The sequence below is a fragment of the Nycticebus coucang genome, chromosome 7 (genome assembly GCF_027406575.1).
Source record: "Nycticebus coucang isolate mNycCou1 chromosome 7, mNycCou1.pri, whole genome shotgun sequence".
Lineage (NCBI taxonomy): Eukaryota > Metazoa > Chordata > Mammalia > Primates > Lorisidae > Nycticebus > Nycticebus coucang.
The window spans coordinates 67,034,466-67,060,634 of record NC_069786.1 but is presented as its reverse complement, the minus strand read 5'-3'; the positions used below and the strand labels follow the sequence as shown (position 1 = coordinate 67,060,634).

At 38.0% G+C, this 26,169-nt stretch overlaps 1 protein-coding gene and 1 non-coding gene across 3 annotated transcripts; both read right to left on the bottom strand.

The window, feature by feature from the left end:
* Positions 1-632: 632 nt before the first annotated feature.
* LOC128590059 (glutamate-rich protein 2) lies at positions 633-26,022 on the bottom strand. Of its 2 annotated transcripts, XM_053597139.1 has the most exons (10): positions 25,887-26,022; positions 25,475-25,505; positions 25,222-25,270; positions 24,957-24,993; positions 22,438-22,533; positions 19,243-19,388; positions 16,916-17,100; positions 9,718-9,775; positions 1,846-1,917; positions 635-1,221 (listed from the first exon to the last, which is right to left on the bottom strand). In XM_053597139.1, the coding sequence occupies exons 4-10, from the start codon at positions 24,983-24,985 to the stop codon at positions 1,100-1,102; spliced, it is 708 nt and encodes a 235-aa protein (XP_053453114.1). In that variant the 5' UTR covers positions 24,986-24,993; positions 25,222-25,270; positions 25,475-25,505; positions 25,887-26,022; the 3' UTR covers positions 635-1,099. The 2 variants fall into 2 exon arrangements, with proteins under 2 accessions (XP_053453113.1, XP_053453114.1); XM_053597138.1 differs by lacking the exons at positions 25,222-25,270; positions 25,475-25,505; positions 25,887-26,022 and having other exon boundaries at positions 633-1,221; positions 24,957-25,009.
* LOC128590905 (U5 spliceosomal RNA) lies at positions 18,628-18,744 on the bottom strand. The gene has a single exon (XR_008381368.1). It is a non-coding gene; the product is annotated as a U5 spliceosomal RNA (small nuclear RNA).
* Positions 26,023-26,169: the final 147 nt, after the last annotated feature.

The window sequence follows — 26,169 nt, the reverse complement described above, 5'->3', positions numbered from 1 at the left end:
ACTGCAACAACAACAAAAAGATAGCCGGGCGTTGTGGCGGGTGCCTGTAGTTCCAGCTACTCAGGAGGCTGAGGCAAGAGAATCACCTAAGCCCAAGAGCTGGAGGTTGCTGTGAGCTGTGCTGCCATAGCACTCTACCGAGGGCAACAAAGTGAGTCTCTGTCTCTAAAAAAAAAATGGGAAAACTATCTGGGCATTGTGGCAGGTGCCTATAGTCCCAGCTACTTGGGAGGCTGAGGCAAGAAGATCTCTTGAGCCCAAGAGTTTGTGGTTGCTGTGAGCTATGATGATGCCACAGCACTCTACCCAGGGCAACAGAGTGAGATTCTGTCTTAAAAAAAAGAAAGAAAGAAAGAAAGAAAGAGGGTGGCGCCTGTGGCTCAGTCGGTAAGGTGCTGGACCCATATACCGAGGGTGGCGGGTTCAAACCTGGCCCCGGCTGAACTGTAACCAAAAAAAAAAAAAAAATAGCTGGGCGTTGTGGCGGGTGCCTGTAGTCCCAGCTACTCGGGAGGCTGAGGCAAGAGAATCGCTTAAGCCCAGGAGTTGGAGGTTGCTGTGAGCTGTGACGCCATGGCACTCTACTGAGGGCAACACAGTGAGACTCTGTCTCAAAAAAAAAAAAAAAAGAATATAAAACAAATTATGTAAGAGTACCTGTGGTGGTGGTCATATATGGGTGACTAAAAGTATGAATTCTGGAACCATGATGGCCAGCCTGTACAAATCAATTTTATGTATGACACTGTGCAAACTACTCACCCTCTCTGTGCCTCAGTCTCTTATCTGCAGAATGAGGATAACAATAGTACTGACCTCATGGGATTGCTACCTTAAATAGATTCATGTGTGTCGAGCAGCCTGAGCAGTACCTGGCGCACAGTGCTACAGAAATGTTTCCAGGGTTCTTTTCCTCTCTGAGTAACTCACATTGAGCTAAGGCCTAAATATTAGGAAGGAGCTCAGGAAAGAATATGAATAACTTAGAAGAACTCTGTACCAAATAAAGAACAGTTTGACCAAAATGCAGCTTTCTTCTTTATATCTGCACGGTTTACATTAATGAAAATACATGAAGCTTAAAGCACAGCAGCAGCATTCACGACCCTTCCTGACACTCATCAGGACTCTCGTCATCCTGGTCCTCACTGCTTTCTCCTTCGCTCTCATCGCTGCTGTCCTCTTCGCTTTCTTCATCATCTTTAAGATTCTGAGCTTTCTCTGCCACAGGAAAGAAGAGTATTGCTTAAAACATTTCTTAATATTTCCACTCTGAAAAAAGTCATAATTCTCCTTGTCCCTCCCTCTACCAAGGTATAGGGCTATTTGGATTCTAAGAACTGAGCTAAACTTTGGTAACTGTACATAAGATCAAAGTGGTAGAGTAAGAAATATCTTTTTACTGGCATATAGGTGTTAGTTCAAGGTTAATTTAAAACACAGGTCTATAAAAATAATTTTTATTATTGTCATTGAAATTCTTAAATAGAGTAAGAGGAAGTGAGACTTAGGGTAATTTAGAGGGCATTTAACGGCTTTCCTTGGAATTAGGGGATAACTCCTTTAACACAGGGGTTGGTCAGTATGTTCTGTTGGTCAGTATCCAACTCCTGGTACCCAGGGAGCCTGCCCTCTGTGGGCAGTTCCAACCCATAGAAGGAATGGAGTCATCTCAACCATCCACAGAAGACAAGCTATCTCACTAAAACCCTTAAGACAGCCATTTGGCTTTTTCTTAACCACTTCGTAAAGGTGCATTTTTGACAATCTCTTCAGATAATGAGTTTTTAAAAATGACTGTTTATGGTGCTATGAGAAGGAAGGAATTTCAATTTTTAAAATTACCCATCAGCAACATTTCTTCAATAAGTGTAAAAAACTCCTTGGCCTCAGGATTTTCTGGTTCATAGATTAGAACTGAAAATGGACAACAGAATGTGTTTCATTAATGGTCAAAGTGTTTCAGCAAGCATGTTCCTTAAAATAAGATTGGAACTGTCAATCAGAGCAAGTGAAAATGCCCCAAGTGATAAACACTAGCCTACGATAGGTATATCTAAGTGGAAACAGAAAATGTTCTACTTATATTTGGTACTTTAAATATAATCAATAAACAATTCTAATTATATTTTCTACCTGTTACCCAAAGAATGCTATTTCCAGCACCCCAACATCGCTTTCCTCTTAGACCAACAGCCAAAGTGTTTGTGACTATAACCATTTCCCAAAGAAGGTACAAGTTCTGCAAAATGTGGAGACTTTAAGAACGTGTGCCTAGAGATCTGTTAATCCTTCCCCTTATCTTGTCCACCCAATGTCTATGTGACATTCTTTACTATGGGTCCCATCTGTACACAAAAGAGGGACAGTTTTTTAATGCAACTCTTGATGCCATTTTTCACATCTTTCAAATAGGGGGAACTGAAGCTATTATTCTCTTCATCTTGACAAATTTCACCCTAGTCTACGCTCCAGTCATTGCCTGCCTAAGAACGTTTTCCCCCCCACCCCATTTTTTTTTAGCACTTTTTATTCCTTTTTGCTGATCCTTTATGTGACTGTGTCATTTTTCTTTTGGATCAAACCAATAGATTTTTTTTAGCCTTGTTGGTATGTTACCACTATTCTAGAGGCCAGGAAGATTTACAATACTTTTTGTTTCAGAGTTTTCTAGACTATTTCATTTAATTCTTTTCAGATCTTTCTCTGCTGATCTCTCCCTTCGTTCTTCCTACCTGCCTTGTATCATCCATTTAGTGATGACTCCTGTACAACATCTAAGTGGCCCCCAGGGGGCACTAAAACACCAAGTGTGTTATTTAACTGTCTAAGAGTAAGAAATAACTGGATAATGGGCCGGGCCCCTGGGCATGGGACCACCCTTGGTTTTCATCCTGACACACCAAATCAAGGACTTGATTTCCTAATCCACGAACAAAACTAACAATTTATCATCGATCTGGGTTAGCAGGACTGTGTGTCTGCTTAGAAGCTGCTTTAAGAATTTTTTAGGTATTTTATGCATCATTATACATACATGTAAGGTTTCCAATAATAAAAGTATGTTTTTTTGCATTTTATCTTGGACTAAAATATGCTTATTTAGTAATGTAAATTTTTCTCTGAAGCTAAGCTTCTCTCTAGAACAGGCTTTTGACTTGCTTCCTTATATACTAGTTTCTTGCCATATACAATTGTTACAATAGATGAAATCAATCTTCTGGGGGGCTCAGTGTCCTTGTGTGTAGAAATCTTGAGCTACCTGGGAGCTAAAGTGTAGCACTCTGAGGAAACTGAGCCATAAGTTTCCTACTTAACTGGTGAAGTGACCAAGAAATAGTTAGATTGGACCATTCACAGCCCTTCATGAGATGAACAGGAAAAGTACTTTGGACTCCATTTAGAAACCATTTAAAAATCACTTTTCTAGGCTGCCCCCACTGCCCAGCAGTAAATAGCAGGGAGCAGAGATATCAGTTCTGCATGAGACAGCAGAAAAATGACTCGGGAAGCATTAGGACCACATAAAAACTGTGTATGGAAGACAGATACAATTCAAGCTTATGTCAACAGACAAAATTTCATACGGGAACCGAACACAAATTTTTTTAAAAAGCATGCAAAGAGAAAAGAATCTATGGGCACCTGCATGCCTGATAGGAAATCCTGAAGCCAAATGAAAATATAAAGGACTGTATTATAATCGGACAGCAAGAAAACACCCTAGGAGCCAGGAGCACATAGTGAGATCCTGTCCCTACAAAAAGAAAATTAAAAAAAATTCGCCAGGTGTGATGGTGAGCGCCTATAGTTGCAGATATTTGGGAAGATCACTTAAGGCCCAAGAGTCTGAGGTTAGTTACAGTGAGCTATGATTGGGATAGTGCACTTCAGCCCAGGCAACAGAGCAAGACTCTGTCTCAAAGAAAAAAAGACCCCAGGAACTCTAGCAACTTTATTTTAAAAAAAATAATGTTTTGATGAGATGAGGATGGATCATTTTATATTAATTAACTCCCTTAGCTACAGATAAAGAAAATAAACATATTAGTTGACCCTAGGAGCCATTTCTAGCCTGAATGATCCATAGAAGTATTTATTTTCTAAGTCTTGGCCTCCTTTACCAGAAAAATAAGTTTATTAATCAAATGAGGAAATGGAAACATGGTAGGAGAACCACAGGCTTTCAAGTTAGACCTGGAATGTAATCCTACACCACCACTTAGTGGCTGTGACCTTAATGAATTAGTTCTCCTTGCTTGGCCTCAGTTTCCTTATCTATAAAGTGGGATTATTGATAACTCTCATGACATTGTCTTAAAAATTAAACAATGAATCAAGAATGCCCCCATATTAGGTCCTCAGTACATACATATATAAATTGATAATCTCTGTTTATAAACAAACTTACAAATTTATATGTGTAGAGAAAGGGGGAGTGTTATATAGACGAGCCAGAAGATGAAAAAAGAGGCAAAAGAGTATCTATACTGTAAGCATTTAAAGTATTTATATGGGCCAGGCATAGTGGCTCACACCTGTAATCCTAGAACTCTGGGAGGCCGAGGGGGGTGGATTGCTTGAGCTCACTAGTTTGAGACCAGTCTAAGCAAAAGCAAGACCCCATCTCTACTAAGAAAGAAAAACTTAGGTAATAGGATCTCTTGAGTTCAAGAGTTGGAGGTTGCTGTGAGCTATGATGATGACACGCCACTCTACCCAGGGCGACAGCTTGTGACTCTGTCTCAAAAAATAAACAAACAAATAAATAAAGTATTTATATGTAAAATAGATGAGAAGAATTCATTTGTCTATTGCCCTCAATACAGAGGACGACCTTGGGCAGTCCTGAATCACATGTTCCTATTAACATCAAAGAACTAGTGGTTCTCTTCCCAAGATAGAGGCTGTTCCAGCTCTCCATTCTTCACTAACCTTTGTTGGTATTGCTAAACCTGGGCTTCCCTAATTTCATACCCTTGGCTGGGAATCTGCCTCACAGATAGCCTTATTTTGTACAGCACCCCAACCCCCCTCATCTTTGGACTCCATTTAGAAACCATTTTAAAATCACTTTTCTAAGCTGCCCCTAGAGTTCATCTCTAGGTTCGCTGTTCTATTCCATTGGGCCTCTTTGCCCACATGTCCAGTCAGCCCCTATTTCCTCTTGGGAGCAGTGTTCTTCCCCAGCTGGCTTTCTGGGTCATGTTGGCTGTCTAGGGCCCTCGTAGCTCCTTTCCTGTAGTCTAATCCTTAGTTTTAGAGGCACCACTATTTGACACAGACAGAAAACAGTGTTGCTAGTGAGCCAATATTGGTGTTGGGTGGAACTCCAATGTGCTTTGACTGCCGCTGTCTCTTTAGCTCCCAGAATAATGTCTGGGACAGAGCTGGTGCTCAATGTGCATGCAGGAAAGAAGAGAAGGAGGAAGTTTTTTAAAAGGATAGGACCTCATTAAGATAGCTCAGTTGGAACTTTTTCATCCCTGTTGATCTGGCACTTAATGTATATTCACTGGTTCAAGTCAGGTCAATAAGCATTTATTGAGCACTTGCTGTAAATGTAGCATACTTCAGAGCTAAGAGCCAAAACTGATGGACAGATATGGTGATTTTAGTGCATGTATTTTTTTTTTTTTTTGAGACAGATTCTTACTATGTTGCCCTCAGTGGGACAGCTCACAGCAACCTCAAACTCTTGGGCTTAAGAGATTCTCTTGCCTCAGCCTCCCAAGTAATTGGGAACACAGGTGCCCACCACAATACCCAGCTATTTTGTTGTTGTTGTAGTTGTTATTGTTGTTTGGTAGGCCCAGGCTGGGTTTGAACCCACCAGTCATGGCGTATGTGGCTGGTGCCCTAGCCGCTGAGCTATGGGTGCTGAGTCAGTGCATGTATTTTGTAAACTTTAGCCAGAAGCTTTCTAAAATGATTGATGGATATGGAAAGAAAATATATAAATTCTCCGACAATTAGGCTATGCAAGAAATTCAGAGAATTGGGAGGCAGAGCTATAGAATCATTCACTTCTACATTAGGCACCTGGGAGAAGAAAGGGCCTGTGAGAGAAAGAGGCGTGGGCTCCCTCCCCTTCTGGCATCACTAGAGTGTCACTGTGTTATTGTGAGCAGGCCTGAGCCAGGTTCTCATCTCTTTCGGCTTCAGTTTCTTTATAAAAATAAAGGACTAGACATGATTCTACCTCAACATTCCTGCTGACAGGGAATTCTGTTTGTGGGCCACCAAAGATAGTTTTGAACAAAATATTTTATTCAATGGCTCTGTAGGTCAAAAGCACTTGAAAGGATTAAAGAAGGCAAATTATTCACCTCAGATATAAAACAGGTAGTGTTAAAATATTTAAGAAGCCCATTAAAAAATTAGCCAATAATTTAAGAAATCCTCTGTCCATAGTGGGGACTGTCTGCGAGGCAAGCAGGGGTACCTCAAATCCCTGTACTACATTTTCTTTTTCTTCTTTTTTTTTTTTTTTTTAAATTTCAGATTGTTAGGAGGGTACAAATGTTTAGGTTACATTGTTTTCATTTCTAAAATGAAGTTCAAGTTGTATTTGAGCCCTTCACCCAAGGCGTGCTGAACACCCTCACGTTGTGCGTGTTAGGTGAGATTCCCCGATTGTCCTCCCTCCTCCTACCTCCTTCCTTTCCCCTCTCTCTCACTACATTATACTTGTGGTTTTTCTTTCCTGTAGGCATACAGTTGTTCATATATTGGTTTTATATTAGAATGGAGTACATTGGATACTCTTTTCCATTCTTGTGATACTTCACTAAGAATGAAGTATACTTTCACCTTCACTAAGAATGAAGTATACTTTCACCTTCATCCAGGTAAATTCAAAAGATGTAAAGTCTCTGTCTTTTCTTGTGGCTAAATAGTACTCCATGGTATACATATACCAACGTTTGTTAATCCATTCATGGGTTCAGGGGCACTTAGGTTGCTTCCACAACGTGGCAACTGTGAATGGAGCTGCAACAAACATTCTAGTGCAAATGTCCTTGTGGCAAAATGATTCTTTTTTCTTCTGGGTAGATACCTAGTAATGGAATTGCAGGATCAAATGGAAGGTCCACTTTTAGTTCTTTGATAATTCTAATTCTTTCCATAGAGATTGTATTAGTTTTTAATCCCACCAGCAGTGCAAAAATGTTCCCTTCTCTCCACATTTATGCCAGTATCTACAGATCTGGGATTTTATGATGTGGGCTAATCTCATGGGTGTTAGGTAATATCTCCAAGTGGTTTTGATTTGCATTTCTCTGGTGATTAGAAATGATGAGCACTTTTTCATGTGTTTCTTGGCCATTTGCCTGCCATCTGCAGAGAAGTTTCTGTTCAAGTCAGTTGCCCACTTATATAAATGGGTTATTTTCTTTTTTCTTGTTGATTAAGCTGAGTTCTCAATTCTAGTTATCAGTCCTTTGTCAGATTAGTAACATGCAAAAATCTTCTCCCATTCTGAAGGCTGTTTGCTTTAGCTGTGTTACCCTTAGCTGTGCAGAAGCTTTTTAGCTTGATCATGTCCCATTTATTTATTTTTGATATTTCTGCAATTGCCAAGGGGTTTTCTTCATAAAAATCTTTTCCCGGGCCAATGTGTCAAGGGTTTCCCCCACACTTTCTTCTATAATTTTTATTGTTTCATGTCTTAAATTTAAATCTTTTATCCAGAGAGTCAATTTTTATTAGTGAGAGGTGCCAGTCCAATTTCAGTCTTCTACGTGTGGTTAACTCATTCTCCCAGAACCATTTATTAAACAGGCATTCTTTCCCCCAGTGCATCCTTTTGTTTGGTTTATCAAAGAACAGATGGGGATATATGGCTGAGTTCATCTCTAGGTTCACTATTCTCTTCCATAAATCTACATCTCTGTTTTTTTTTTTTTTTTAAATAGTTGGTGTTCCTTCTTTATTTATATCTTTTTTTTTTTTGCAGTTTTTGGCCAGGGCCAGGTTTGAACCCACCACCTCTGGTATATGGGGCCGGAGCCCTACTCCTTGAGCCACAGGTGCCACCCTATCTCTCTGTTTTTGTCCTGTGCTACATTTTCACTTTGAGGACTTTACCTTAATACTTAATAAGTCCAACACTCATTAATAGTCTGAGATCTACTATTAATAAAGTTTAATTGTGGAGTTGCTATTTTCTCTCTATTTATGTATTTATTCATTTATTTTTAAGACAAGGTCTTGCTATATTATCCAGGCTGGTCTTGAACTCCTGGACTCAAGTGATCCTCCTGCTTCAGCTTTCTGAGTAGCTCAGATTATAAGTATGAATCACTGTGCCTGGCCTCCTCCTTCTTTAAAATATCTGTGACTAACATACTAGAGGAAAAGAAGAAAATAGTTACAGATGCAAAATAGTTGAAAAGATAGTTGATTTCAACAGAGAACTAGAATCTTTCCAAATCATTAACAGATACCCTAAAGTTATAGAATACAATCTTTGACTCATTGAATAGTTTTAACAGCAGATTGGACAGAGCAGAAGATAGGATAAAGAAACTCAAAAACATGTCAATGGAAAATATTCAAAACGAAGCATAGAAATAAAAGGAAATTTTAAAAACAGAGACACATGTAAGATACACATAGGACACCATGAAAAAAAAATTCTAACTTTTAAGATTCTGGAAGAGAAAAGAAAGAAAAAGAATAGGATAGAAGTGGTATTTGAGAAGATAATGGACAAGACATTTTCAGTGCTGGTGAAAACATCAACCTGTAGGTTTCAGAAACTCAGTAAGCCTCCCAAATGGTATAAATACAACAAACCCCACAACTATTTGGAACATCAAATCAAATCACTAAAAACCATTAGAAAGAAAAATAGATAGATCCTATTATTCCTCTATTCAAAACCTCTAGGGGTTTCCCACTTTACTCAGGGAAAAAGAAAAGTCCTTAAGTCGAGAGAAGATCCTCTGCCGTCTGACAGCACCTGTACCTCTCTGCCCTCAGCATCTATCACAGATTCTCTTGCTCATTCTGCTCCAGTCACACTGTCCTCCTTGCTCTGCCTTCCAGGCACACTCCCATCGCAGCCCATTGCATTCATCTTGTTGTCTGGTGTACTCTTCCTCCAGAGAGCCACGTGGCCAATTTCTCAACTTCTTCAAGCTTTTACTCAAATCTTTCAGTAAAGATTTCCTGGACCATCCTATTCGAAACTGCTTTGCCTTCTCCCAGGACCTTCTATTCCCTCTTCTGTACTTAATTTTTCTCGTTAATGATACACTATTATTATCTTCTAACATCAGACATAAATGTGGGAGTGTTATCTGTTCTGTTGACTGATGTATTTCCAGTGCCTGGAACAGTGCCTGGCACATAAAGGCATTCAAATATTTGTAGAATAAATGTATGTCAGGTAAGTTTTGACTGCTTGTCACTTTATACTTCTTTGAAATTAAAGATATAAAGCTACTAATCCATTATCAAGAGGGTTAAGATTTTAACTTATTTTCCAGCAATAGTAATCAGGCTTTGTTAGTCTACATTATTCCACTAAAAGGTACTTTAGAAATCTAGTCTTTATACATGTACCAAATCAATCTAATTTTCTATCAAGAAATCACTGAGACACTATCAGGAAATTCTCTAGATTTATAATCAAACCATCTCACATATTATAGAATTTATTTTAAGAAAAAAAGAAGATTGGAAAATGTGAAAGCATTGTGTACTTACTCATCTGACATAATTTTTTTGCCAGGTGGTAGTCGCCACCCATTTCTGCTCTCAGGAACTGGAAAACAATAAATTCTTCAGATAAATAGTTTCAGAAATTACATGTCAATTATAAACCCCCTAGAAAATCTTCCATTAATGATTATTTTGCTTTTAACATTTATATGTTTTGAGTTTATAACCAATTAATCAAAGATCTTTAATGATTTCTCATAGCAAAGATAAAGATGAAAATAGCTCTGCTAGGCCGGACGTGGTGGCTCATGCCTGTAATCCTAGCACTGTGGGAGGCCGAGGCGGGTGGACTGCTTGAGCTCACAAGTTCAAGACCAGCCTGAGCAAAAGTGAGACCCTGTCTCTACTAAAAAATAGAAAATATGAGGCAAGAGAATCACTTGAGCCCAAGAGTTGGAGATTGTTGTGAGCTATGATGATGCCATGGTATCCTACCCAGGGTGACAGCTTAAGACTCTGTCTCAAAAAAAAAAAAAAGAAAAGAAAAGAAAAGAAAATAGCTCTGCTTTGTTGCCCCCACACTGTACATGTACTCCTGAACAACTTGAGAATACATGCATTGATTCAACTGGCATAGACAGTGAAGATATGAATCACTTTATTATAATACTCCTTTGGTTTAGATAAAAGTTTCATCTATGACATGACAGTACTTAGTTGAAAAAAAATGTAAACTCAGTCTTTTCCAGCATTGCTGTTATGTATCAACCAGTTTTGCTTTACTATTTTTTTTATTTCCTTTCCTTTTTAAGGAAATAAAAAAAATAGTAAAGTAACATATTTTTTATGTTATTCTTTATGTAGGAAATTAAAAAGCTAAATAAATACATTCTGTTTCCAATTAAAAAGCACTTACCTTTCTACCATCTAGAGATGCTTATTTTTATTTTTATTTTATTTTTTTTGTAGAGACAGAGTCTCACTGTACCGCCCTTGGGTAGAGTGCCGTGGCATCACACGGCTCACAGCAACCTCTAACTCTTGGGCTTACGCGATTCTCTTGCCTCAGCCTCCCAAGTAGCTAGAGATGTTTATTTTTAATATCTTCATGTATATCCTTTCAGTATTTTTCATAAACACATATATTTATAAAAATTAGGATTATTTAATAACTTTTAAAAACCCACAGATTGTGATTATTTCCCTCCCCATGGCATTAAATATTTTTACATATTTCTTCCTTAGGCTGCCATTTACTAAACTAATCTATTAGTAGCTACTTAGGTAGCAGTCATTAAAAATAAAACCTGATTTTTTGATGATAGTCTTCCTTGTGTGTGACATATTCTGAACCACATGCAGGCACATAAGTTACTGTGAGAGATGGTGACATTGAGTAATATAAAAGAGATATTTCTTACATATTTCCAGATAAATACCCAGGTACCCTAAGAAGTAGTTCTCCACCAGTTTTCTCAGTTTCTCCCAGGTTTGTTTTCCCCTCCTATAAATGGAACTCTTCTAGAGATTTTTCTATAAATCATTAATTTCATCAAAATTCTCACTTATTTACATAGTTTTCTTTTCTTTCCTTTTTTTATTTTTGCAGTTTTTGGCCGGGGCTGGGTTTGAACCCACCACCTCTGGCATATGGGGCTGGTGCCCTACTCCTTTAAGCCACAGGCACCATCCTAGTTTTTTTTGTTTGTTTGTTTTAATTTTGAGACAGTCTCACTTTGTTGCCCTGAGTAGAGTGCTGTGGCATTATAGCTCACAGCAACCTCAAACTCCTAGGCTCAAGTGATCCTCTTGCTTCAGCCTCCTGAGTAGCTGGGACTATAGGTGCCTGCCACAAGGCCCAGCTATTTTTAGAGATGGCATCTCACTCTCGCTCATGCCTATAATCCTGTCATCCTAGCACGCTGAGGAGGAAAAGGCTAGGGGATGGCTTGAGCTCAGGAGTTCAAGATAAGCTGGAGAAAGGGCAGGACCCCGTCTCTACAATAAATAAATAAATAAACGAAAGAAAAGAAAAATCAGCTGGGCATTGTGGCATGTGCCTGAAGTCCCACCTACTTGAGAAGCTAAGGCAGGAGGATCACTTGAACCCAAGTTTGAGGTTGCTGTGAGTTTGAGGCTAGACTGATGCCAGGACACTCTAGCTTGGATAACAAGAATGAGATTCCATTAAAAATAAATAAATAAATAAATAAATAAATAAATTTAAAAATAAGATAAATTGGGAAATTTGAATTTGGGTATAATGTTACATATTACAAAATAACTGTTAATTTTCTTAGATGTGATAAGGATATAGTGTTACGTTAAAGAATGAACTTAGGAGACCCAGGCTCAAGTATTTAGGGATGAAGTTTTATGAGGTCTGCAACTTAAATCACTTTCAAATGTTTTAGCTATACATTACATCCAGGCTGTATCTATGGCTCATCCATAAAGCCATAGCAACGTAAAGCAAATGTAGCACAATGTTAACAAGGAGTGAATCTAGGTAAAGAGCATACAGAGTTCATTGTTTAATCTTTCAAATTCTGTATTGGTTTGAAAATTTTCAAAATAACAAGTTGGGAAAATCAAAGAGGAACGTAGTGTGAAAACAAAAGATCTTATGCACAGGTACAGTATGAGATATGAAAGCAAGCAATCTTATGTGGTCCAAATTTTTACATGAAAATTGATTAATAGATTACTTTTATAATTAAATGTTAAAGGAGAAAAGAAAGAAAATGAGCAACTCCAGAGAAAGTGAAATCTTTCCAACACTGGGCATCATTTTTTGTTCTTCTTTTTTTTTTTTTTTTTTTTTTTGTAGAGACAGAGTCTCACTGTACCGCCCTCGGATAGAGTGCCGTGGCATCACACGGCTCACAGCAACCTCTAACTCTTGGGCTTACGCGATTCTCCTGCCTCAGCCTCCCGAGCAGCCGGGACTACAGGCGCCCGCCACAACGCCCGGCTATTTCTCTGTTGCAGTTTGGTCGGGGCTGGGTTTGACCCACCACCCTCGGCATATGGAGCCAACGCCCCACCCACTGAGCCACAGGCACCGCCCCATTTTTTGTTCTTCTTAAAAGCACTCTATAATATTGAGGAAGTTTCAACATTTCCTCTACATACTTTATGAAGCAGAGTAAATAGGACTGATTTCCTTGTGTGATTCCATGACTAGCATTTGGATTAAATTACCTAAGAAGGAAAGTACATGAGCATTTTTATTTTTGCTAAAAGCCTAATTGAGGCTTTTAGCCATAATGGAGTAATAGAGACCAGACTTACTCTCCTCCTTAAACAACCATAAAACTGGACAAATATATGAAACAACAGTTTTTGGACAATGGACCACAGATGTCATAGAATAGTGATATGTCTCTGAAAACAAAGTGGATCCTATAATTGCCTTAGCTTACTGCTTGAAGGCTGTTTCTAGACACCAGCATGGGGAGGGAGAAAGAAGACAGAGACCAATGATTTCTCTGAGTTGATATAATTTGGACTGCAAAGAGGTCAAGTTGGCTATAGTCTTTAGTAGAGGAGATAGCTTCACAAAAATGAAGAGCTCCAGCAACCTGCAGAGGCATCTCTTTGAGCCTTTGGTTGGTACTGATCTGCATACAAATATGAAGAAACTGAGGCTGGAGAAAGAGTCACTAGAACAAGCAAGTGGAATAATCACTGGACTTTACACTGGCTTGAGAAGAGCTCATGTTTCTACCAACCAGTGTAGAAGACCCTCCTAACATGCAGGGCATTGGGAAGAATCGTTACAAAAGTATTGCCTCAGTGGGGTCCCTGTACTATAAAGGTTGACCCTCCCCTAACAAAGTTTCAAAGTAAGGATCAAAAAGAGAAACTTGCTTCCAAGTAACGTAACTGTGTCCTAGTGCAAAATCTAATGATGTTTAAAGAAAAACAACAAAAGTTTGTACCCAAGAACATAAAATTTATAATGCCCAGTATCCAGTAAAAATTTACCAGGTGCCAAGCGTGGTAGCACGTGCCTGTAGTCCCTACTTGGGAAGCTGAGCTGGGATGATCACTTGAGCTCAGGAGCTTGAGGCTGCTACGATCACAGCACTACCCTCCATCCTGGGCAACTCAATGAGACTCTGTCTCTAAAAGAAATAAATACCAGGCATGCCAAGAAGCAGGAAGATAACACACGCAAACAGGAGTAAACTTAGTATCAATAGAAACTGAGCTAGAATAGCAGGCAAGCATGCTAGAACGACTATTATAAATATGTGACATTTATTTATGTTCAAGAGCAGAAGTAAACATGATGATGAGAGAAAGGATAGACATAAAAAAACTAAACAGAACTTCTATTTATTTATTTATTTATTTTTAGAGACAGGGTCTCACTCTGCCTGGAATAGAGTGCAGTTAAGATCAGACTAATTTAATGCAATCTCTTGTCTCCCAAATAGCTGGGACTACAGGCACATGTCACTTCACCTGGCTGATTTTTCTACTTTTTGTAGAGATTGCATCTTGCTCTTGTTGAGGCTGGTCCTGAACTCCTGACCTCAAGTGATCCTACTGCCTTGGCCTCCCAGAGTGCTAGGATTACAAATGTGAGCCACTGTGCCTGACCTTAAACAGAATTTCTAGAGATGATAAATATAGCATCTGAAATGCAAAAAACATAATATAAGATGAGATTAACAGCATATTATAACGTCAAGGAAAAGAGCATCAACTTGAATACATACAAATAGAAATGATTTAAAATGAAATACAGAGAAAAAATAAACTAAAAAAAATTTAAATGAAACATCAGTGACCTGTAGGATAACACTAGGTGGTCTAACATATATGTAATTGTAGTTCAAATGAAGAGAGGGGGAGAACAGATATCAGTGGAAAAAAAAAAAAACCCCGAAGCCTTAATAATTGAATATTTTCCAAACCTGATGAAGATTATAAACTCACAGATCTAAGAATCTCAATGAACAGAAGAAACACGAGAAAAAGAATACCTAGGCCCATCATACACACATCATATACCGAGGAACAATGTTTTAAAAGACATATTATACAGAGATGAATAGTGAAGAGAATAATAGCAGATACTTGTCTAAAACTATGCAAGCTATGAGACAAATGGATCATCCTTTCAAAGCACAGGAAAAACTTGGCAACCTAGAATTAAGGAGAGAGTGGGCATGGTGGCTCATGCCTGTAATCCTAGCACTTTGGAAGGTGAAGCAGAAGGATTGCTTGAAGCCAGGAGTCTGAGACCATCCTGAGCAACTGACTCTGAAAAAATTTTTTTAAATTAGCCAAAAAAAAATTTTTTTAAATTAGCTAATGGTGATTAGCATGTGGTGGCATGCACCTATAATCCCAGCTATTGAGGAGGCCGAGGCAGGAGGATCACTTGAGCCCAGGTGTGAGGTTGCAGTGAGCTCTCATAATGCCACTGCTCTCCAGCCTGGGCAACAGAGTGAGATTCTGTAAAAAAAAAAAAAAAAAAGAAGAAGATGATGATGATGAAATGAAGACTTTTCAGACAAAAGCTGAATGAATTCACTGCCAGCAGAATTGCATTATAAGAAATACTAAAGGAAGGTTTTCAGGTAAAGGGAAAATGATATCAGGTAGAAATCTGGTCTACACAAAGCTATGAAGAACATCAGACACAGGTAAGTAAAAAGGAAGTTTTGTTTTTTGAGACAGAGTTTCAGTATGTTGCCCTTGGTAGAGTGCTGTGTCATCACAGCTCACAGCAACCTCAAACTCTTGGGCTTAAGTGATTCTTTTGCCTCAGCCTCCCAAGTAGCTTGGATTACAGGTGCCCACCACAACATCCAGCTATTTTTTGTTGCAGTTGTTTAGTTGGCCTGGGCCGGGTTCGAACCCACCACCCTAGGTGTATGTGGCTGGTGCTATAACCACTGCGCTATGGGTGCCGAGCTGTAAAAAGGACATTTTTTTTTTTTTTTTGGAGACAGTCTCACCTTGTCGCCCTGGGTAGAGTGCCGTGGCATCACAGCTCACAGCAACCAGATTTTAAAATCTCTTTAAGAGATAATTGACTAAAACAAAAATAAGAATAATGCATTTGGGACTTATACATCAATAATACAAAGAATGGGAAGGAGAAATGAAAGTTCTTTTATGATGAAGTCCTTACAATATACACGAGGTTATATACTAATAGTTAAAGGTAGACTGTGGTGTCGTGACAATTGAGGTAAAATTGTTTTGTTCTCCACAGAATTATCAGTGTTTGTGTTGAGTGTGATGTTTCCGGCATCACTGCCTTTGCTTGTGCTGTTTCCTCTGCCAGAAATGCTCTCTCTGCTTGTTTACCCGATGAATTCCTACACTGCCCTCTTCCTTCAAGTTTCTCAGACTTTATTCATGTCTCTTCCTCTACAAAAGCTTCTCTTATCTCTTGTTCCTCTTGCTTCGTTTCTCAATTAGTCACATAACCCTCCCTGTTCCGAGAGAGCTGCATACTTTTAATAGCATGGGTTGTATTTTGTTGAAATTTGTTATGTGTGCATCTATTCCCAAGGGCAAGGACATGTCTCTTTTATTTCTCTCTATATCCTCAACAATCAGCATGGTGCCCAGCAAGTAGAAAACATTTCTTAAAGCAGTCCTTAAAGAGTTTTGTATCGAAACTTTTTTTACTTCTGCCTCTGCCTTCCTTGACTAGGATATGTACCGTCTAGGATCTTCTTTCAACTCTAACCTGGTGAAAGTAGTAAGAACCATGAGTATCTGTATGTGGGCAAGGAGCTTTTTGCTAATTAAAAAAAAACTTGTTTTTTGTTATATAATAGGTATACATATTTGGGGGGTACATGTGACATTTTGGTGCCAGTATACGATGTGTGATGTGTAATGATCAAATCAGAGTAGTTGAGATCCATCGCCTCAAACATTTATCTTTTCTTTATGTTGGGAACATTATAGTTTTTCTCTTATGATTTTGAAATAGACAATAAATTACTGTGAACAATAATTTACCTACTGCATTACTGAACACCAGAACTCATCCTTCTATCCCACTGTATTTTTGTACCCCTTGGCCAACTCCCCTTCATCCCCATTTCCCTTTCTAGCCTCTGGTAACCACCATTCTACTTCCTACATCCCTGAGATACACAGCTCTCACATGAGAACAATGCAACAAGTACTAATTGTTTTAATCATCAAGGCTATTTATTTCAATTTTTTAAGGGTCAACTTATAATGCACAAGAAAAACTTACTTCTGCCATTAACTCTAGAGGAGCACAAGTATCCTTTTTAGCATTACTGCTTTCATCATTATCTTCATCATTGGTATCATCTTCATCATCATCGGTTGATTCTGACAACTTATTGTCAGTATCCTGAAGGCAAGATTCATTATTTTTCTCCTGCTTTGCAATGACTGTGTCTTTGCCCACTTTCCCTAAAACAACACACATAATTTAATCAACAAACATCAAAAAATTAAAAAATGTAATGACAATTAAGGTTATGGGGGGGGAAGCAGAAAGAGGGACGGAGGGAGGGGGTGAGGCCTTGGTGTGTGTCACACTTTATGGGGGCAAGACATGATTGCAAGAGGGACTTTACCTAACAATTGCAATCAGTGTAACCTGGCTTATTGTACCCTCAATGAATCCCCAACAATAAAAAAAAAAAGAAACCAGAGGAAGGATTAAAAAAAAAAAAAATTAAAAAATGAAATTTTGCCAGATCCTATTATTACTTGAGGATTAAAAGTAACATAATTGGATGGTGGGTCACACCTGTAATCCTAGCCTGAGCTCACAGTTCAAGACCACCCAGAGCAAGAGCAAGACCCCTGTCTCTAAAACTAGCCAGGTGCTGTTGGTCGGTGCCTGTAGCTCTAGCTACTTGGGAGGCTGAAGCAAGAGAATCGCTTGAGCCCAAGAGTTTGAGGTTGCTATGAGCTATGATGCCAAAGCACTTTACTGAGAGCAACAAAGTGAAACACTGTCTCAAAAAAGAAACAAAAATAAAAATAACATAATTATCAATCTCTCAAAGCTACATTCTGAACACTACATATATTAACTTATTTAATTCTCTCAGCATCAATAAGGTAGTATTTTAAATATAACCTTTTCTCTTGTAAGATTTTGAGTGCCTGGTGAGATTCCCTCTATGAGTGCCTCCATGAGCTACTCTAAATAATGTATAAACATGTGTTAGAAAGAAGAAAATGAGGAAATCTAAGAAAACTCCAGATAAGACAACGTAAGAAAACACAGACCAAAAAAAAAAAAAAACAAATAAACAAAAAAAAGAGAAATAAAACTTAAAACTTCTGACTCTACAACAAACTCCTGACTCTAAACCTAAAGTGCTACCCTGAAAAGAGTACCAAACTCTTTCAAGAGCAGGATGGCTGCATTATTTGAGCCACCCATCTACCTGCTTCGGTTTCAGTTATAGTCTCCATTGGCCCACAAGCACTCTGACCTTCCAGTGTGCACCCAGCCCATGCACTGACTGGCCACACTGATGTCATCAGAGGAAGGTCATAATTAAGAATTAAGGAAATCCTGTGATGTCACAGAACTGCCCCAACACTTAACATCATGAGGTTTCGTGATGGCTACAGCTGAAGCAGTCCTCCCCCCAGGTGCTGCCTGCTTACATTGCAGTGCCTATCACAAGCTGTAACTGGCTTGCTTATTAGAGAGAAGAGAAAGACTCAAAAAAATTGGTTACTGGGCGGCGCCTGTGGCTCAGTCGGTAGGGCGCTGGCCCTATATACCAAAGGTGGCAGGTTTGAACCTGGCCCCAGCCGAATTGCAACAAAAAATAGCCAGGCGTTGTGGCAGGTGCCTATAGTCCCAGCTACTCCGGAGGCTGAGGCAAGAGAATCGCATAAGGCCTGGAGTTGGAGGTTGCTATGAGCTGTGACGCCATGGCCCTCTACCGAGGGGGATAAAGTGAGACTCTGCCTCAAAAAAAAAAAAAAAGAAAAAAAAATTGGTTACCAATTCACAATGGTTCCTCTCCATGGAAATCTTTAGTAAAAGGCAAAAGATTTATTTGTTCTGAAGAGAAACCAGAGCATTGTTTGTGTTGTTTTTTCCTAGACTAGTTGAGTGCAGTAGTGAGAAGGGGGGAAAGAGTAGAACAAGGAGTTTAATCTATGACTGTCAACAATCAACTGAGATAACTCACTTCGACAAACCTATTGCTACCTATTTCTAAGAGTTAGCTGTCTTCTACTAGAATGTGAACTTCATAAGGGCAAGGACTTTATTTGTCAACTATTGTATCCACAGCTTCTAAACCAGCACTGGGCACTCTGGCTTTCTATTGTTAAGTGAATAGAACTTGTTAATGCTTTCATAGGAATTTTAATTCATTCTAGGATTTAATACCCAGTCATTATCATTTCATGTAACATATGCTCATGGATCCCGTACCTGGCTGCATATGAATTTGAGAAACTATTATCCCTATGACCTGCTGCTGACCTACAGAGTTGCCAACTCTGAAAGGTCATGGAAAAGGAGGGCTAAATTAGAACCCCAATTACTCAACTCAAAAAAACAAATGCTATTACCTGTGCTTTCTTTTAAGAAGGAAGATGACCACAGGTCAGACTGTAGATTTAAGATACTTTTATTTTCAATACTCATTGAAGATACTCTATTTTCTGTATTCTTTAAAGAGATTTTATTTTCAATAGTCTTTGAAGAGACTTCCTTCCTAAATGTTAGACAGTGAAAAAATATTTTCCTAGGTCACAATTCTGTTTAATGGTTTATATGGGTTCATAAGTGCACACATACACACACACTACATTTAATATAAATGCACACTATAGTAAACTAAATAGCTCAAATGCAGAATCTTCTTTATGGGAAAGCATTACCAACAATTTTTATTATTGATTAAAATCCTAATTTTACTTAGCATTTATTAGTATGTGACGATTTTTAGAATCTTTTCAGAGTTTTTTAACACAGAGCATTTAGGTAATCTGTTACATAAATATCTTTGTCATGGCTCAGCGCCTGTAGCTCAGTGACTAGGGTACCAGCCACATACACTGGGGCTGATGGGTTCAAACCCGGCCCTGGCCTGCTAAACAACAATGACAACTACAACAAAAAAACAGCTGGTTGTTGTGGCAGGCACCTGTAGTCCCAGCTACTTGGGAGGCTAAGGCAAGAGAATTGCTTGAGCCCAGGAGTTCGAGGTTGTTATGAGCTGTGACGCCACAGCACTGTACCGAGGGCAACACAGTGAGACTCTGTTTCCCCCCCCCAAAAAAAAAATCTTTGTCACATCATAATGATATAATGGAATAAAACTATTTCAGAATATTAATCTTTTTTTTTTTTTTTGTGAGACAGAGTCTGACTTTATTGCCCTTGGTAGAGTGCCGGGGCATCACACAGTTGACAGCAACCTCCAGCTCCTGGGCTCAGGTGATTCTCTTGCCTCAGTCTCCCGAGTAGCTGGGACTACAGGTGCCCGCCATAATGCCTAGCTTTTTTTTTTTGTTGCAATTTGGCCAGGGCCGGGTTTGAACCCACCACCCTCGGTATATAGGGTCGTCGCCCTACCTACCGAGCCACAGGCACAGCCCAAGAAAATTAATCTTGAAGGTTTTTTTTTTAAGTTTGTAAATTGATTCCTGCCATTGCTAAACACTACACTTGAAAGTCCAACCCTAATATTAACCCTTGGTCATAATATAAAATAGCCTTTTCATTAAGTAGCTGAACTAAAAATGGGTTAACTTTCTCTTTTAGCCTTTAAGCTTGAAACTTTTTTTTTTTCTCTGAGTCTCAATCTGTTGCCCTGGGTACAGTGCGTGGCATCATAGCTCACAACAACCTCAAACACTTGGGCTTAAGTGATTCTCTTGCCTCAGCCTCCCTAGTAGCTGGGAACACAGGCACTTGCCACAATGCCCGGCTATTTTTTTGTTGCAGTTATTGTTGTTTAGCTGGCCTGGATGGGTTCTAACCCGCCAGCCCTGGTGTATGTGGCCAGCACCCTCCCCACTGAGCTAATGGCGCTGCCTGAAGCTTGAAACATTATGTTAATAAATAACACATTGATATAAAGAATTTTTAGATGGTGCACTCTGTTCATAAAGACAGGCACCCTGCTGTAGAAAAATAACCACGAGTCTCTCTTCTGAGGTCTTAAGAATCTTTCAATATGTTTCCTTTACACAGTTTTAAAAATTCAATTTCTAGTTTGCATGGACATATATAAAAATAAAGTCTTATTTTTTCCCCAAAGTTATAGTGGCTCCATTTCCCCCTCCTCATTGAAATGTAAATGCAAAACATTTCCAAAGCTAGTGAGTGGTCTTGTGCACTGATTTAGCAAATAGGTAGACCACTTTGTTATATTCTTAGTACTATGGGGAAGGAATGGAACCTTTACTTCTCTACAATATGTGGCTAAAGCAAAACCCTTCTCTGGAAATGAAAAAATGCACGCAAAGATGATTTACATTTATTCTGCCTCTGCTCTCTCAGGCTTCCAATTGTTTAAAAAAAAAAAAAAAAGCAACCAAGAAGAAACTCTACAGATGAAAAGTTGAGAAATCACTGGAATATTCAGTTTACAGTCTGGTGACATTCCTGTTATGCTAAAGGTCACCACACTAGTGATGACTGGAACGTATAGACTCTAGTATCCTTCTGGATGAAGGGCTTTGATGCCTTTTGACTTCCCAGAAATTACAGGATTTCATTGAATCTAAGATACCATCTATTTATTTTAAGACAGACTGTGTTTTATATACCACTAAAAAAAGGAAAAACATTTTCAATTATAAGTCTAAGATGACTTATATTTGTAAGTCAATTGTAAGAGATGTTAAAATATGAAAAAAATGTGCGCTTTAGAATCATGAAATACAGTACTTATATTTTTACTAAGTTATATCCCTTTTTCAGTAATAATATCAAAATTTCTATTGACATCAATATTTTTTTTCAGGAGATTCATATTTTAAACTTTGTCCTTAAATGATTTATACTTGTCAAACATGGGCCTAAAAACCAAAATGTAGTTAGTATAGTCCTAGGTATTTGTACATAATTGGAAATGTCTGTGATAATCTTTGTGAAGCTTGCATAATGGTAGCCAACACTCAATAACCTGAAGATTAGGGTTAGGGTTAGGTCTAGACGCAGTGAACATGCCAAAAAACACCTGTGTAACAAATGACAATCAAATCATGATTTTAACAGTAAAATCTAAATTCCTTTCTGCTCACTTTTGTTATCTTTCTCTATACAGTTTCAAAGAATCAAAGGCCTGAAGTTCAACCTTCTCTTCCATTAAAATCTATTGACTTACATTTAAGAAGGTGACATAATTTATGGTAAGAAGGCCTCTAACCATTTAAGAAAAAACACATAAGTAGTGTACTCTAAAAGATCTGTTTTTGTTAACTTTAACAAAAGTTATAACTGAGAAAAGATTCAAAATTTTACACGATGGAATAATAGCCTTTGGAAATGGAAAGATTTGATTTAACACTTAATAAGTTTACAGAGTTAGTCAGGTTAGATTCCGCTGGAACATATTTAAGCTAGCAGGCAGATAACCTACATTTTAGGATTTCTCCTTAGCATGTGAACTGTATGGGATGTATTTAGGAAATGTCCCAAAATTTCTATTGACATTAATATTTTTTTCAGGAGATTCATATTTTAAACTTTATCTTAAAATGATTTACACTTGTCAAACATGGGCCTAAAAACCGAAATTAATTAAAACTTACTTTTCCGAGAGTGTCTTAGCTACATTTAGAGAGACTCGTGTTGGTGATGTATAAAATTTGCTTCCCAATCTTGGTCTGTGTCCAAAGAGGCATTTACTAAAAATGTAAAAATTGGAATAAAAAATAGCTTGTTAATAACATTTTAGAAAAGATGATAAAACATGATTATGTAATAAAAAACCTAGATACACAATTTTTTTTCCACCTCAGCCAAGGAGCTGAGTGCTGTGAATTTGCTTCAGCCATTTCCCCTTCACATCTGTAAGTGTGTTTGAAAGGTTGACCATAAAACCATAGATCCATGATCACGAAAACTTTGTCCAGAGCCTAAAGATATATTTTACTTCTACTACTGAAAACAGTTTGTTAATTAAAAGCAATTTGTTGGGTAGACAAAATCTTTCACACATTCGATTTACAGGAGAAAAAAAAAAAGATAAATGTGGGCTTTGAAATTTGAAACTTCTGGTTTACAGAGTCCACATACGCCTGTGCCTGGGCCTAGACTTAAATGGAAGTCAATAGATTTTAATTGAAGAGAAGGCTGAACTTCAGGCCTTTGATTCTTTGAAGAATCAGAAGACTAAGGCAAAGAATTGGTAGACAAAGAAAACTTCTGCTTTTCTCTCATCCGAAGGCCTGTTGGCAAATTTCACATGCCAGTCAGTATGAAGCCAGCACAGGTGGAGGATGGAACGGAAGCTGTGCTGAGAGAATTCACCAACTTTGCAGATGAGTTATGCTGTTTCCCAAGTAAAGGTACTCCAGAAGTTTCTATTTTATTACTTGATCATTTGTTTCCAGGACTGGCCCTGTTTACCCTCAACTCTGGGTGAGGTACCTGAAGTGACAAAGCCACGCACACTTGTGAGGCTTATCGGCTACACTAACCACCTTTGCTTTTCTCTGCAAGCAAATTAAATGGAACATGATCATTCTGACCTTGCCAAAAGTAGTTCAATAAGCAGGTATAATTATTACTGAGATCAAGAAAACTTAGTCACTTCCAGGCTGCGTCTGATTTATCTCTGGGTTTTATCTACCTCAAGCTGTGGGTTACCCACTCCTCTAATTCCAACGTGGCTTATCATAGTCTGTGAACATGGTGGCTCATGGGCACAAAAGTGACTTATTTTCATCAAAAGACAACTAAATATTTCTTAGTTTTTTTTATTTAAATGTTTTTAACCATGTAATAGGATGCATATAATTACATGTAGATTAATATACTTAACAGGTCTCTTTTTCTTCTAGTTGGTTATACCTTTAAATTAAAATGAACAAATCCTCTGCCATTGATCTGCTATATATTCCATCTCTTTAATATAAAAATATTTATTTTATTTATATAATATGTCAAAAGCAAAAGTGGATTTTTAGCCTTGACAGTATAAAAATTAAAGTATATGCTGCATAAGGTAGAATTTTTACCAGCCAACAATATTCAGAATAAAACAAAAAATTTAAATAGAAGAATCCCACCAGAATGGTACCTACACATTTGTCAATAATCCTTATGAATGTACTTCATGTTCACCTTTAAAGGTGCATTTTTTTCATAGAATCAGAGAAGTTTTATTCAGAAAGTAGATGATCATATCTGAAGGGCTTTCATAAATCATCAGAATCAGGGCTGGGTGTTGTGGCTCACACCCATAATCCCAGCACTCTGGGATGCCAAGACGGGTGGATTGCTTGAGTTCAGGGGTTTGAGACCAGCCTGAGCAAATGTGAGACCCTGTCTCTAAAAAATAGCCAGGTGTTATGGCAGGTGCTTAAAGTCCCAGCTATTTGAGCCCAAGAGTTTGAGATTGCTGTGAGCTGTGATGCCACAGTACTCTACCAGGGCAACAAAGTGAGACTCTGTCTCAAAAAAATAAATAAATAAATAAAATAAATAAATAAATACATACATAAATAATCAGAATCAATGACTTGGACAGAGAAGGTATTTAATAGCTTCTAGCTGATATTTTTTAACACCAGTTTCTTCAGTTTTTAAGGTGATTATTTTCTTTATTTAGTACTAATGACTCACATTATAGAAAATAAAGAGTCTGCTTAATTTTAAAGAAAATATTCACTTAAAGCAATATTCTGAAAGAAATAAGCTAGTATGAAAGGGAAATAAGAATGAACAGTAAAGGGTGGTGCCTGTGGCTCAAGGAGTAGGGCGCCGGTCCCATATGCCAGAGGTGGTGGGTTCAAACCCAGCCCTGGCCAAAAAAACACAAAAAACAAAGAATGAACAGTGAAAATTATGTAAGGAAAATACAGAATACGTAATGTTTAAGCACTGGACATGAATATTATCTATATCTCTACATTTTTATCAAAATTCATTTTTCATTTTAAATGTCCTTCTATCTAGGTAACAGTTGCTTTGGCTGAAGCAAAAGCTGAAGTGCTAATCCATGCATTTCTGGCCTTTCAAATTTAATTGAGCGACAAATGGTTGCATTATCTTGTTCTAATTGCTTAAGGGCATGTGATAGATCAGTTACACAAAGACATCTTACTCTGACATTGCTTCATTTGGCTCAATCATCGTTTTTTCTGAAAGAAAAGTCATAAAACACTTCAGTATTTTATCAACATTGATGTCCCTAACACAAATTTCTAATTGGTAAATATTTAAAGTTTTTTCTGAAAGATAGATAACATATTATAATAAAGGATTTAATGCTAAGTTGCCCAATCACACACAACCATTCCAATATTCTTCTTTATATTTAGGACAAAATCATAGTTAAACACATTCTTTCTAAGTAATAAATCATTTACCCTTTAGATCAAACACTAGCAATCCGCCATTCTGTCTATTTTTTGGTGCCTAAAATAGAAGCAGAAATAAAAACTAGCATTATTATTATTATTTTAGTTTGAAATATTTAAAATAATTATTAATAGCTTTTATATAAACGTTTCTACTATCTAGTTTATAAAATAATTTTATTCTAAAGCCAATTATTTAAAAACTCTATAAATAGATGGCAAAACAGACCCAATGCATCCTAAAAAAAGTATGTACTCTTACCTTTATAGCATCTGTCTTGTCTAGATAATTCCTGCAAAACCCAAAATATTTACTTTATAAGCCTTTAAACATTTGTATAAGTTTAAAATATAAATAAAACAGAACACAGAACTCTGTCAGTAGTGTATTAAGTATATATTTTGTTTTTGTATTTATTAGGAAGACGGGACAATGAAAGGGGGTTCAAGGGAGATGAGGGAAAAGTCTGGCCAGCTGAATAAGGAAGTCTGGAGGGCCCACAGAAACATCATGGGAACACTGTGATCAGCACTCAGCAGTTCTTGCCAAAAACGGGGAAAGAATGTGGGTATGAGGTTACCAAAAAGGACAATAATCAATGGGTGCCTGGGGGTGCAGAAGGATCAATGAAGGAGTTACAAACAATTTCAGATGGGGAGAAGGACATTTATACCTCTATGCTGCCGTTGCATCTCTCGTTTCGCTGGTGAGAAGGACCTACTTCCAACTCTCTTTGGAAGTGCACTAAGCTGTCTCTTTGTTCTTAAATAAAATATCTCTGGGTTACACTACAGCCTGTGCAAAGTCACTTTTGTTTTCTACTCATGCTGCCTGTGCTGCTCCAGTTTTACTTTTGGTTTCTACAAACTTTCACTTTCAATTCATCTGTGCCTTGGGTGAACTTTCTGGTTCTACTGAGTAATCTAACCAGGCCAACTGGGTTTGGGTTTGGGGAA